We start from the raw sequence: 13186 nt of genomic DNA, 5'->3' as shown, positions 1-13186 counted from the left end.
ATACAAATGTAAATATTGATATAAATGTGCTTATAGCTTAATGAGTATAACTTTTGTTTTTTAACTTGGTAGTCAATGATTCAAATCTTACTTTAGACATTTGATACATTGTATATATTTATTATAAAAAAAAAAAAAATTCGATCTGTTTATATTATTCCACATTTTTACTTTGAATTCCGAGCTCTAAGTATACATACAACTATCATAAACAATCAACCCAAACTAGCCCTAATTGAGTTAGATTTTACAGGAACAAACCACGTATTCAACCTAGGATGAAGTCCCATGATTGCAACGTTCGACGTGGAGCTCTATGAATAAAAGTTGGTGGATAAGATTCCATGTGTCAATTGAATGTACCAATCTCCATTCCTATGGTTCTCCTTGATTCTTGAAAGTGACACATCATTTGAGTGTACATTTTTCCAATCTTTAATGTTTTTTTACGGAGTATATATTTATCCATAGACTTGAATCTTTATTGTTGACAAACACCAACAGACCAGCTTGGGTGATTATGACCTTCATTAATCTGCATTCACTAAATTATTTTTAATGAAAATAAATGAAATATTTTTTTTTAAATACTTAAAATTCTTTACAATGCAGTATTTGTTCTATACTTTCTCAAATAAATTTCAGCTAAAAATCTAAACTCTCACCACTGAGATTATGTTCGAACTTATGACTATCCATTTAAAATGTTAATCAGGATGCCAAAGGAAATATTTAAAATAATTAAATATTTCTATTTTATGAAAATTATATTTAAACTTGTAAAATTTGATAAAATTATTAAACAGACTTTTGTGTTTTGGGACAGCCAATTATATTATATAATGTCAAAAATAATTCAATTATATTTATTTAGGTATTAATTGATGCCTATACTATTCAAACATACTTTCATATACTATGTTTTTTTAAAAAATAATTTTATGTTTTCATTTTAAACTAATTTGTGTGTGAGCTCAAGGAATTCGGCTTAAATTAAATTTATTCTTAAATTAAAAATTATAGTTGTTACAAAATAAAAATATTTGGAACTAATTTGTCAAATTTTAGAAGTTTTAATATAACTAGTATTTGTCCCGTGCGATGTACGAAAAATATGTTATAAAAATATACCCTATATGAGGTTTATTCATATATATATAATTTTTATTATTTAATAATTATTATGTGTGAATTCCTATGATAAAATTATGAACATAAATATATTTACAATTAAAATAATATTTAAGGTCGGTGGTTACTACAAATCTTAAACTATATTAAAAATTTAGTACATAGTATTTAATATATATTACAAATTTTTAAGAACTTAGTAAATTACAATAGTAATTGAATTACAATTTCACGGATCAAAATTTTTAGACCTTTAAGATTTCTAACTCTAGATGTAGCAATATACAATTGACCTTTAAAGACCAAAATCACAATCTTAGTTTGAATATTGATTTTTTTTCTTCCAAATACTATCAAATTAAGTGTGTAATCAATAAAATATGAGAACTAATAATTCGAGAATATAATCTTAATGTTACTAAGCCAATTTCACGTCAATTAAGTTGGAGAGTGTTGTTGGATAGTATCCGATGAATCCACGAATAACGCATCTTTGTCTCCGTAGTCCTCAATATGCACATCAACAATCTTAAATATTAGGCCGCCTAGTTATGCCATATATTAATTTCAAACTTATGAACTTTGGGGTTGCATGCAATAAAAAGTATATTTTAAATATACTAAGGGTACATTATATATGTATGTAAGGTACTTTCAATATAAAAATAATATATTTTTAATATATTAAAAATGTTTTTGATATTCATGATCCATACAATTATGTGGACCATCGTTCACACAATAATTTGCCAGTAGAAATTGAAATATAAATAAATAAATAAATATATATATATATATATATATATATATATATATATATATATATATTAGAAACTGTCAGTGGAAATTATTATCATTATTATTATTGCAATTATTATTACTATTGTTATTGTTATTATAATTAACAATATTATTATGGTCTTGTGAAAATTAAATGTTAATTTTCACCATTTAATTTTCACAAGACCATATGGCTTTATTATATATAGGATTATTATATATAATTGAGTACACTTATCACAAAACATAGAAATTTTTGTTGTAAGAAAATTCAGAATAGACAAGGAGAAAGAGGGACCATCTCTTATTCATTCTAGCATTCAAGTGTTCCGTTTCATCCAGCATACAATATATGATAGTTAAACTATTAATAATGACCGTTACATCTGTTATAGAAATAATGTCCACTTATTTTATATTTATAATAATTTTATATTTTTTTTCATCAAGTTTTAAATATAATTGTCTGAAAGTATAATGGTATGACTTATGAGTTTGAAAAGATTTATTTAGGTGTTGACTGCAGGCTGCGGCTGTGTTGTTGACCAGACGGAAAATAAACTTGCGGTGAACGTGTGGATCGAACACGTGACCTTCAGATCTTCAGTCTGACGCTCTCCCAACTGAGCTATCCCCGCATTTTGATTATATTTGGTTTTTAGTATTCTTATTATGAATTCAACATTGGCCGACGTAAATATAGATGCACGTTATGTTTTAACCATGCATAATCTATTCTATTGAGTTTAAGATAGATATAACGACAATATTTATATGGATTGACACCATACAATTTTTTTTTTTGGAAAACCAACAACTCAACAGAATATATTAAATCAAAGCATGAAGAAAATTAGGAGGAACACATTCCCAAGTCATACGACCAGTCTGAGAGTCAGCCACCTTAGCCAAATCATGGGCGATCTAGTTCGCTGATTGAGGAATATACTGAAAGACACAAAAAGAAAACGAACCACTAAGAGTTCTACAATCATAAATAATAGAACCAAGATAAGACCTATCTATCTTCCCACTAACTAAAGCTTGAACTAGGTTGAGGCAGTCAGACTGAACACAGACTTTCAGCACACCGTCCATTAGGCCATTTATAGCGGCCATGAATCCTCCATCACCATTAATCAAGCAAGCTCCGAACAAGTTTTAAGTATTCATGACAAAAATGTCACAACTATATGTTTAAACTTGCTAACTTATAGCACTATCAAATTATATATACTTCGCAATGCACCCTTACAATTTAATATAATCAACAAAAACAGTATTATCCAAAAACCGTAATTAAAATAGTAAATGTCATACACTTTTTAATAATTAATTAATATTAAACAATTTTTTAACGAGTTCATGTTAACGGGTTGACATGATAACTTTAACGTATTAAACGATGAATTAGCGAGTTAAACAAGTTAATCCATTAATACAATAATCTTAGATAATTTAAGTACTCTGTAACTCATTATTTTTTTGTGTCATGTTAATAAGTTGTATCGAAAATTTTGAGTAAATAAAAAAGTATATATGCAATAATAACTTGATATGTATTTAAAAAAAAAAAATTATTATAGACTTGAGACCTACCACTTAATAAACAATAATAAATTTGTTAGTACATATTCAAAAAAAAAAAAAAAAAAAAAATCCAAACAGAGCTAAGCTCAACTTAACTCCTCAAACCCAAATTCTTTTCAAGCCCTGCAGGTTTACACAAGAAAACAGCAAGAAAATGCCATGTTTTGCTTTTACTCCTTTTAGCAAGGACAATAGGACATAAAGATTTTTTTTTTTTTTTTTGAAACACAATAGGACATAAAGATGAACATCAAACCCACAATTTTTAATTTTTATATATCTTCTGCCGAAAAGTTGAATCTCCAACCCAATGACCCCACGCTCCGGGCCCGACAAAGCATTTGAAAGAATGTAAATCACGGTGACTTAATGGTTCAGACATGACCAATTGCCGGTGCACAAGGGATCTGCCTACTTTGAGCATAATCCTCATAGTGCCTTATACCAATGCAATAACACTGCTAGAAGAATAAAATCTTATGATTTCCTATGTTTATTATATATATAGCAAGATGAATGTCAATGTTTGAAGAAACAAAAATCCCATGTTTTTTTGTTTTGGATTATATTGGTATATATTGAACTGTATTATGGTTTACCTAAGAAACCAGAAGCAAAAACACTATACACCCCTCAACAATGGCCAGCAAAATGTACAAAACCTTCTTATGCAGCAGCACAACAGAGTGGGCATCTGTGATCATCACTGGGAATTGGCACTTACCATCAGAAGGATCCTCATCTGTCACCACACCCAACCCGGAGAAATCGCAATCCCACGCGTTCTGGTTCTTGAACTGATAGTACATGTTGAAGGCGAAAGAAGCGTTCCCTTCGACACTAAGATGATTGCAAGAAGAGCCATAGCCTAAAGCCGTGCAATCAGAGAAGGTGCAAGCATAGTCAATATTTCTTGGCAAATCATCCAGTTCTTTAAGGTGTGGGTTCAAAATGCACCATCTTTTGTGCATGTAAGCCACCCCTTCTACTGCAACAAGGCCTTTGTTGAGCTTTTTGCCTGATAAGTCGAGTTCGTATTTGGGCTTCCCATCGAACTCGAGAATCCCCCAATGCCTCTCGAAGCACCCCGGGGCAATGCTCTTTGTGTTCTCATCAATGAGGCTAAAAAGGTAGAAATCTATGATCTTCCCTTTCCTAGCTGGAGTCCCTTCCCCACTCAGAGCATGCTGGAGAAGTCCCTGGTTGAACCTTCTGGCATTCTGGACATTGGCATTCTTATCTCCATCTGTTGGCCACCCAACTTCCCCAATCATGATCTTGATCTCAGGGTATCCAGCCTTCTTCAGGGCCCACACAAGCGTGTCGAAATTCGCATCAAACACGTTGGTGTAAACAGCATCCCCATCCCTGAGGGTCCTGTTTGAGCCATCGAAGAAGGCGTAGTCGAATGGGAAGTAGGTGTTGCTGTAGAGGCTGAGGAAGGGGTAGATGTTGACGACGAAAGGGGCGCCGTTCGAGTAGAGATACTGGACAATCTCGATCGAGAGATCGCGTATTTCTGGCCTGAAATCGCCAGCAGATGGCACAGGGTTTGAGTCTGGAGAGTAGTAAATGTCAGCATTGAATGGAACTGTGGCCTTAACATCTGTTCCTAGCCCAGCATGGTTGATAGCTTCTTGAATGTTTCTCAGAGCTGGAAAAGTGTAAGGCAGAAAACTCCCATTATATGTTGTCAGAAATGGCTCATTCCCAACTGCAACATACCTGCAAATTACTCCATTTCAGATCAAACATTCTTCTAAAACCAATTCCCAATATCAATCAAGATTCAGGAAGAAATTAAAAACCCAGACTTTTCTTTTCTAGTAAGAGCAGCCTATTGACGTTCTTGATTTGAACCCAACAGTTATGGACAACCTAAGCTGATTTTATGGTTTTTTGTCGAATAATGCTACAAAATGAGGTTTACCCAGTGCACAATATCGGATTTTTGAGTAAAGGGTTGAAGAATTAGGAGAAATTGTGACAAAATATTGTGACCTGATTTTGACGCCACCAGTGTAGCAGTAATTGGTGACATTGGCATCAACCCAGGCGGCGGCGGCATTGGGGTCTTGGCTCATCTCCTGCAACATCACATTTGGGATTGCGAGCATGACTTCAATATCAGAGCCCACCAGGGCGCCCAGGATCTTCTCATCGGCCTCGAAGAGCTTCACCTTGTCGAAACCGTTGTCTTTAAGGACCTTCACCACACTCTCCGGCGGCAACTGGTGCGAACTCATGGTCCCCCAGTTGACTCCCACGCCGGAACACTCCAAGACCCGTAGTGTCAGCGTCAAGAACAGAATCAAGAACCAGCCGGCGTGGAGATTTCTGCCCATTTGGGAATCCTGGAAAGCGAGCGGCGTCTTTTCCTCTCAATCTTTCTTGGATGGATCAAGAAATCCCGAGAAAGTTGAAAGTGAGTGTTGGGATTTTCTCCTGGAATATCCAGTGGACAGGTCAAGGTCTCCTCCCCCTTTCTCTCTCTCTCTTTCTCTCTCTGAGTTTTTAATGGATGCGAGAAAACTTCAAGGAGAAGGTGAGAAAATCCCAGTGCCCAGAAAGGTCAAGAATGAAAGATGCTTTTCTTAATTCAGTTATACAGTAACGCCATATTTAGCAGGACATGCAATTTTGCAACTGATTATTCGTTTGGTAAAATACCCCTCAGTTCGTTAGTATCAGACAGACTGTGGACCAACTTTGTTGCTTAATTATTGCACCAAATATTCATAATAACACTAATTTAAACGAGTCTCGATCTGATTGACTAAACTCTTTTCACTTTTGTCAATACTTTTTTAATAATTTTATTAATTTTTGCGGTTACAATGTAGTATTTGAATCAAGAAGAGTCATAAAAGTGTCAATTGAGCACACAGTGCTTAACAATTCAGAAGAGACTTAACTTAAATCAACTTATAAAAATACGTTATATCAATTACATTTTTAATCATCTATTCAATATTATTAGTTAAAAAGTAATACAATGAGTAAGAAAAAATTGTTATTTATATACACTAAAATACAATTACACCAACCGCAAGCCTACTTTGGCTTTGTCCCTTTTCTTTTCTTTTCTTTTGTTGCTGTTTTTTAATTTGGTTTTCTTCCTTTTTTTTTTTTTTTCTACATCTTTTTATTTATTTATTATTTATGTTTATCAATTTCCCTTATTTAATTTATTTCCTTTCACCCTTTTTGGTTTACTGTTGGGATCCACGTAGTAAGAGATAAATTATATTTGTGCTCAAGAAGAGCCTTATCCAAAGATTTAGAAAAAAAAAAAAAAATGTCACCTTGGAAAAGCTTCTATTTAGTAAATTCACATAAAGCTGATAAATAACTATTAGTTGATAGCTGATAGTTAATTAGGTTAGTAAGTTTGAGTTGATAACATTAACTAATTGTAGAAAAGTGTTTGATAAATTAGCTGTTAGCGGTTAGCTGATAGCTAATTACATACAAAATTACTTTCTCACAAAAATGATTTAAAAAAAAAAAATTGAAATATTTAACATTTTAGAGCAATAAACTGTTACAAAAAATTGATTCATTAAATATTCATATTGATTATTTAACCAAGTCAAATATCTAAAAATGATCAAATAAGTCAAAATCTAATAAGCTAACTCTGTTATCAAATAGGAACAAAATTTGCCTGCATATGTTTATACTATACGCAGGTGATGTCAACATGCAAAGCTTAATTTTTATTTATTTATAAATTTTAATATCTTTGTTTTGAGAGTAACAATTGAGAGAATAGTTTCATACATCACTGATAAATATGCAAATTTGGGGATTGGCATTTAGTGACAAAAATATTTTGGTCATAGAAAAGGATTACAAGCAAGAAATGAAAGCATTATATTATTAGGATTGGTATTGACAGCAAAAGGTTTGATGATCTTTAATGCAATAGGGCTCTGTAAAGGGCTAAAAGTAGACTTTTTATGAGACAATTTTTTATGTGTCCATTCAATATGTATGCAGCAGTATGCCCACTGTCATTTCATTTCATACCCATTATTTCTCCCAATATTCATATTCAGAAAATTAAATTATTTATAACAAATAATTGTAATATTATAACAAAGAAAAGGAAAGAAATAAAGAAAAATATAACTCACAATATTATCAATCATAATATTATTATGTTGGTATAGTATTGCTCATAAAAGAAAAGGGTACACAAAGAGGGAAAAAAAATCCAAATTGGGCAACTTTCCAACGGAAGTTGACGTGTTTCATGCTCATGCAATCTTCCTTTTTCTTGTTTTTAAGATATGAATTTCTTTAGATTATGCTTATCTATCAAAGCTGTGATCATCATCTCAGCTTTTTTGAATGCATGGGGGCTTTTGGTCAGACATACAAAAAGATTGGATTGTAAGTATAGATGGTGCATTTCCAGTTCAGGAAGATAGATATAATGCATCTATCCTATTGGTTAATTGGTTAAAGATTTAATTTGGGTCTCCAATTCCTTTGACTTATATTGACTGCTTCCACCTTACAAGTCCCCCCACCCACAAACAATAATATGTTGACAACTTGCTCTCACTCTTTACTTAAACTTGTTTGTGTCTCATTATATTTTGCATATCAAAACCTTTGCTCTCACTCTTTACTTAAACTTGTTTGTGTCTCATTATATTTTGCATATCAAAACCTTGTACATATCATTGAAGTAATTAAGAATCCATACAAATGAAATGACTAATTTTACAACTTTCTTGTCTTTCTAAGAGAGAACATCGATCATTATTCCAAACACATAAGAATTTGTGATCTCAATCCCATATATATATTATGATTTCTTAGTGTAGGTATCTGATGTGGTAAATATGGTTATTATGTCCACGAATACATACAATTCATGAGGTCGGATCATAGATAAATCCTTAGTAGTTTGCTTATTAATCTAAGTTTAGAACTCGGATAATGACGTGAGGTCAGAGAATCCCGAACTTGTAGTGTGGTAGGTAGAAATGTCAAAAGTCCCCCTCTTTGCATTTAATGTGGTATTTATAGTCGAGGAAAAGGTAACCCATCCTGGACACTCGGCATGCTAACCATGTGTCGCACATGCAACCGGTTGGCTAGGGAACAACACCCTGCCAGCCACATGTATTGATATTCCTACCTATCCAATGAGGGATGTGGTCGGATTATAGTTAGGAGCCTAGGTCCAAATCCACAAGTACCCCAGTTCGGGATAACCGTTCGAACTTATGCGGGTCGGGGTTGATCTCAGGACACGAAGTGATTATTGTTTAGCTCGGGCGAGGCATTTAGGTCGAGAATATTAAGCTAACTGGTCGGTTAAGGTCGGGAATGATTTTTCTCATCGACCCGACCGGATATTGAGAAGGCGTACAGTATGTAAGGGGAGGCAAGCTCGATGAATGTTCTCTATCAGTATCATTAGAGCTGATCCTGATAAACTATACGTCATGTGTAATAACTTAATTTAGGTGTTCTTGTAAATAGAAAATAAGGAACATAATACTAGCTTACAAAATACTCCGTATTGATCATGCAGAGATGTAATCATAGGAGTGAATATATAATACATGTAAGAATACAAACCTACAATGAATGTGTAGAATGATTGTACGATCCATCTCCAGAATGACACTATCAATAGATCAATACTTCATGGTTGTCACCTTTCAATCATTTTTTGTAGGCACTGTCAATATGGAGACCCATTTTTGTTCGAAAATATCGTAGATGGTTGAATTTATATGTTCAGATATGTCTACCAGAAGTATAAATAATATTTTAGTGCATGTTGTGAAGTTAAAAATATTATTTTATGCTTGATAGAAATTTTATTACTTGGTCATTAAGAATGTCAGTTATCTGGTTGTTTACAGTGACTTGTCAGTCCATTAGGTAGGAGGACTAGTACCTAGTGGAGGGGTGTAAATGAACCGAGCCAACTCAAGCTCGATAACAATAGGTAGGCTCGGTTATGAAACGAGCTGGCCCAAGTTCGGCTCAATTATGAAACGAGCCAGCTCAAGTTCGGCTCGAGCTCGAAGTCGACCGAGCTTGAGCCGAACTTTGACCGCTCGACTATATATATATATATATATATATATATATATATATATATATATATATATATATTTATGGCTCAACGAGCCACGAGTCTAAAACATTTGAGCTCAAGCTTGAAGTTGACCGAGCTCGAGCCGAGCTGCCTGCTCGGCTCATTTACACCTCTACCTGGTGCCCACAAGAAAACCATCCAATTGGATGTGATTCCTACATTGCCGCTGCCAAGGCTCAACCATCTATAAAAACCTTGATGCACCGATTCTCTGTCATCCTCAATGTCTTCAACAATGAAGGGCCTTTTACTTGAGCGCAAATTATGCTGTGCAACCGAATGCACCTTGCAAGGTGCATACGGTTGCAAAACGGCGCCGTTTTGGTTAAAAAAACACGCGTCCCACTTAAAGAAGAAATCAGGTTCGATTCCCGGCAATAGCATTTTTATATATCCAGAAATTCATAACTATATAACCACAATTTCATAACTATATATCCACAATTTCATAACTATATATCCATAGTGAATGAATGAAGTAAAAATCCACAATGAATGAATGAAGTAAAAATCCATAATGAATGAACTAAATATCCACAATATATGATTGAACTAAATATCCACAATGAATGAACTAAATATCCATAAATTCATAACTATATAACCACAATTTCATAACTATATATCCACAATTTCATAACTATATATCCACAGTGAATGAATGAAGTAAAAATCCACAATGAATGAATGAATGAAGTAAAAATCCACAATGAATGAATGAATGAAGTAAAAATCCACAATGAATGAACTAAATATCTACAATATATGATTGAACTAAATATCCACAACGAATGAACTAAATATCCATAAATTCATAACTATATAACCACAGTTTCATAACTATATATCCACAATTTCATAACTATATATCCACAATAATGCGATTGCTGAGAGTCGAACCTGATTTTTTTTTTTTTAAGTGGGACGCGCGTTTTTAATCAAAACGACGTCGTTTTGAACCGTATGCACCATGCGCATGGTACATTCGGTTGCACAGCATAACTATTGTTACTTGAGGCTGTAGGCCAATATCATCTATCTTTCCCCATAAAAGAAACCTTGTTGGTTTTATCACTCTCCAAATTAACAAATATCAAGAATGGATATCGAAGCACCACATTTGCATTTACCTTCATGGTGCCAAAACAAAAGCCATATTCCACCGAACTACACAAAACTCTATGGTACATCAGTAGAATAACAAAAGCAATTATAATAATCAGATGACTGCTGGAGAACAATCAATTCACATTAAACCAACAAAATTGTTCAATATGGGAATCCTTTACGAGCATTCTTCTTTGAAGATTCTGCCAACCTCCTAATATGTTTTGTAGTTTTATAAAACGCCGTTAGCTCATCTGCAACATCCTTTGGATGACAATCTACAAAAACCTTGAAGAACCGTTTCTCTGTCATCCTCAATGACCTCAACAATGAAGGGCCTTTTATTCGAGGCTCGAGACCCATATCATCTATCTTTCCCCCTAAAAGAAACCGGGGTTTTATCACACCCTCCAGATTAGAAAATATCAAGAATGGATACTGAAGCACCACACTTGCATTCAGCTTCATGGTGCCCAACACAAAAGTCATATTCCTTTGAACTTTTTCTACAGATAATGTCAACAGGAGAGGTGCTCGCCCAAAAAGCCCAAAAATCTCATCTTCAGTGAACCCGAATTTCTCAAAATTCGCAACCTTCTCAAGAACAGTCTCAACCCTGGAAATGGCAAAAATTGTGACTACATATTTATACAACTTAGAACCTTTTTCTACGCCTGTCCTCCTAATAAAATCCAACTTTACATCACCCAAACTACTTCTCGGAATCAATGTGGGTCGGGAAATCAACATAGATATCAAATCGTGTTTGCCAACACCCATTTGCTCGTAAAACGAAACAACAGGCTTAATCTGTTTATGAAAATCGTAAATAAGCAAAGAAGGGTTTCTCACAATGGCTTTACGGAGTGTCTCCTCGGACTGGAACAGGTCGCGGAGGTACTGGGAACGTTCGTCCAAGAATCTGTCGATCCGAGAGTTGAGGAACCGAGGGCGGCAAGTTACGATCTTTACGAGGTCGGAGGAATTAACGCCGAAGTCGCCGAGAACCCGGAGCTTGGACTGAAGGGTAGCGAGCTTCATATTGCGTACAGATGGTATGAGTTGGAGAATCTTGGAAATGTCGGATTCGGAGCAGCCCCATTGCCTCAAGACTGCGGGCGAGTCTTTGAGTTCGGAGATGTCGGGGGTTTTCGCTTCTGGGGATGGAATACATGGCGAGGCAACAGTGGTGAAGAGGAGATTAAGGTTCAAGATTGGGGATTTGGGCAAGAATGGAATGAATTGCAGAGAGGTAGAGAAGTGAGAGCGAAAGAGGAGTAAAGCAGTGGCTTTTGGTATCATAATCAGACAAGGGTTTAAGATTAGGGTTTTGGGTGTTGCAGAGTGACGGGGGAACTTGGAGGTTGATATTAGTTATACCGGTGAACCAGACGCCAGGGTAAAATTTCCCAGCTACAAAATTAATACTTTTTTTTTTTTTTGAAAGGAAATTAATACTTAAAAATCTGGGTTTTTTTTTTTTTTTTTTTTTTTTTTTTCCTTTCCAGGTAACCTCATGTGTTGATTTCACATTAAAGTGGCAATTATGGAATTGAATTTAAAACTCAAATTCAATGTCATTAGTGTTAATTACTTCCGGTTATCCTATTTGTATTGGACGGAAGGTTTTTACATAAAAATTCTCTGATTTTGCTTGTTACGATCTTAGAAAATTGATGATCCAACGCTCTTAACACCTTTCGGGAGAAACAAATTGCTTTTAAGGAAAAATGTGAATCACACGCCTTACTTCTCAGTCAGTTCTTACCGTTGACTCTGAAAATAATAAATTCATTCCACATTTTTGTCAACTTAAAGAGTTCAAGAACCTAAACTCTAAGCCTACTATAACACTATCACCCTATCACTAAAATACTAACTTTAAGTCGGATGATCATCAACCACTTGAAGTAGCCTTGGAAATTACCATGTGTAGTTTTCTTTCTAGTGTTTCCCTTAGTGCAAGTACACTTTGAAAAGAATATAATTATCTTTCTTGGGCTACACATGGTAGTAGTAAGTAAAATATGGTTTGCTTTTGGGCTTTTGTTGTAGTCTTATTGGTATGAAAGAAAGCCTATCAGCACATTAAGAATGGGCAATCAATTATACAACATTATACGATGGGCTAAAGTATCAATTTAGCTCCCTATTCGAATTCATGACAATTTTATCTTATCACTTAAAATTGTCCGATTAAAATTCAAAATGATCAAATATTTGGTTTTACCTTAGCTACCTTAGTCAAATAATAATTGATTTAATAACCATAAAGTTTTAAATTTAGCTTCAATCCTTTGATGGGATCGGACTATGGCAAATTTTACTATGGACCATGGTCTATGTACTTATGTAGCAACATGGACCATGAAGTATAAATCATTTGAATTATAATTCAGTTTCATTTGTCAATATTGCTATATTTTTTAATTTCATTTTTCACACACA

The 13186-nt window shown here is 34.1% G+C and overlaps 2 protein-coding genes and 1 non-coding gene across 3 annotated transcripts; all 3 read right to left on the bottom strand.

Annotated features, from left to right (window-relative positions):
• Positions 1 to 2474: 2474 nt before the first annotated feature.
• On the bottom strand, positions 2475 to 2549 carry TRNAF-GAA. The gene has a single exon. It is a non-coding gene; the product is annotated as a tRNA-Phe (tRNA).
• A 1500-nt stretch (positions 2550 to 4049) lies between these two features.
• Positions 4050 to 6051, bottom strand: LOC109186331 (glucan endo-1,3-beta-glucosidase 8). The gene is made up of 2 exons (XM_019336270.1): positions 5503 to 6051; positions 4050 to 5226 (listed from the first exon to the last, which is right to left on the bottom strand). Exons 1-2 carry the CDS (start codon positions 5844 to 5846, stop codon positions 4101 to 4103), a joined length of 1470 nt encoding a protein of 489 aa, XP_019191815.1. The 5' UTR covers positions 5847 to 6051; the 3' UTR covers positions 4050 to 4100.
• A 4849-nt stretch (positions 6052 to 10900) lies between these two features.
• On the bottom strand, positions 10901 to 11518 carry LOC109186219. The gene has a single exon (XM_019336147.1). It carries the CDS (start codon positions 11516 to 11518, stop codon positions 10901 to 10903), a length of 618 nt encoding a protein of 205 aa, XP_019191692.1.
• Between the last annotated feature and the right edge of the window lie 1668 nt (positions 11519 to 13186).

Source organism: Ipomoea nil, unplaced genomic scaffold (genome assembly GCF_001879475.1).
Source record: "Ipomoea nil cultivar Tokyo-kokei standard unplaced genomic scaffold, Asagao_1.1 scaffold1407, whole genome shotgun sequence".
Taxonomy (NCBI): Eukaryota; Viridiplantae; Streptophyta; class Magnoliopsida; order Solanales; family Convolvulaceae; genus Ipomoea; species Ipomoea nil.
Note: the sequence above shows the minus strand (reverse complement) of the source record. Positions and strands in the feature narration are given on the sequence as shown.

Bases quoted from the DNA above. Each gene is read 5' to 3' on its own strand.
- LOC109186331 (XM_019336270.1), bottom strand. From the start codon at position 5,846: ATGGGCAGAAATCTCCACGCCGGCTGGTTCTTGATTCTGTTCTTGACG. The intron at 5,227-5,502 runs GTCACAATATTT...AGTAATTTGCAG, and splicing joins ACTGGTGGCGTCAAAATCAG to GTATGTTGCAGTTGGGAATG.
- LOC109186219 (XM_019336147.1), bottom strand. From the start codon at position 11,518: ATGGGTGTTGGCAAACACGATTTGATATCTATGTTGATTTCCCGACCC.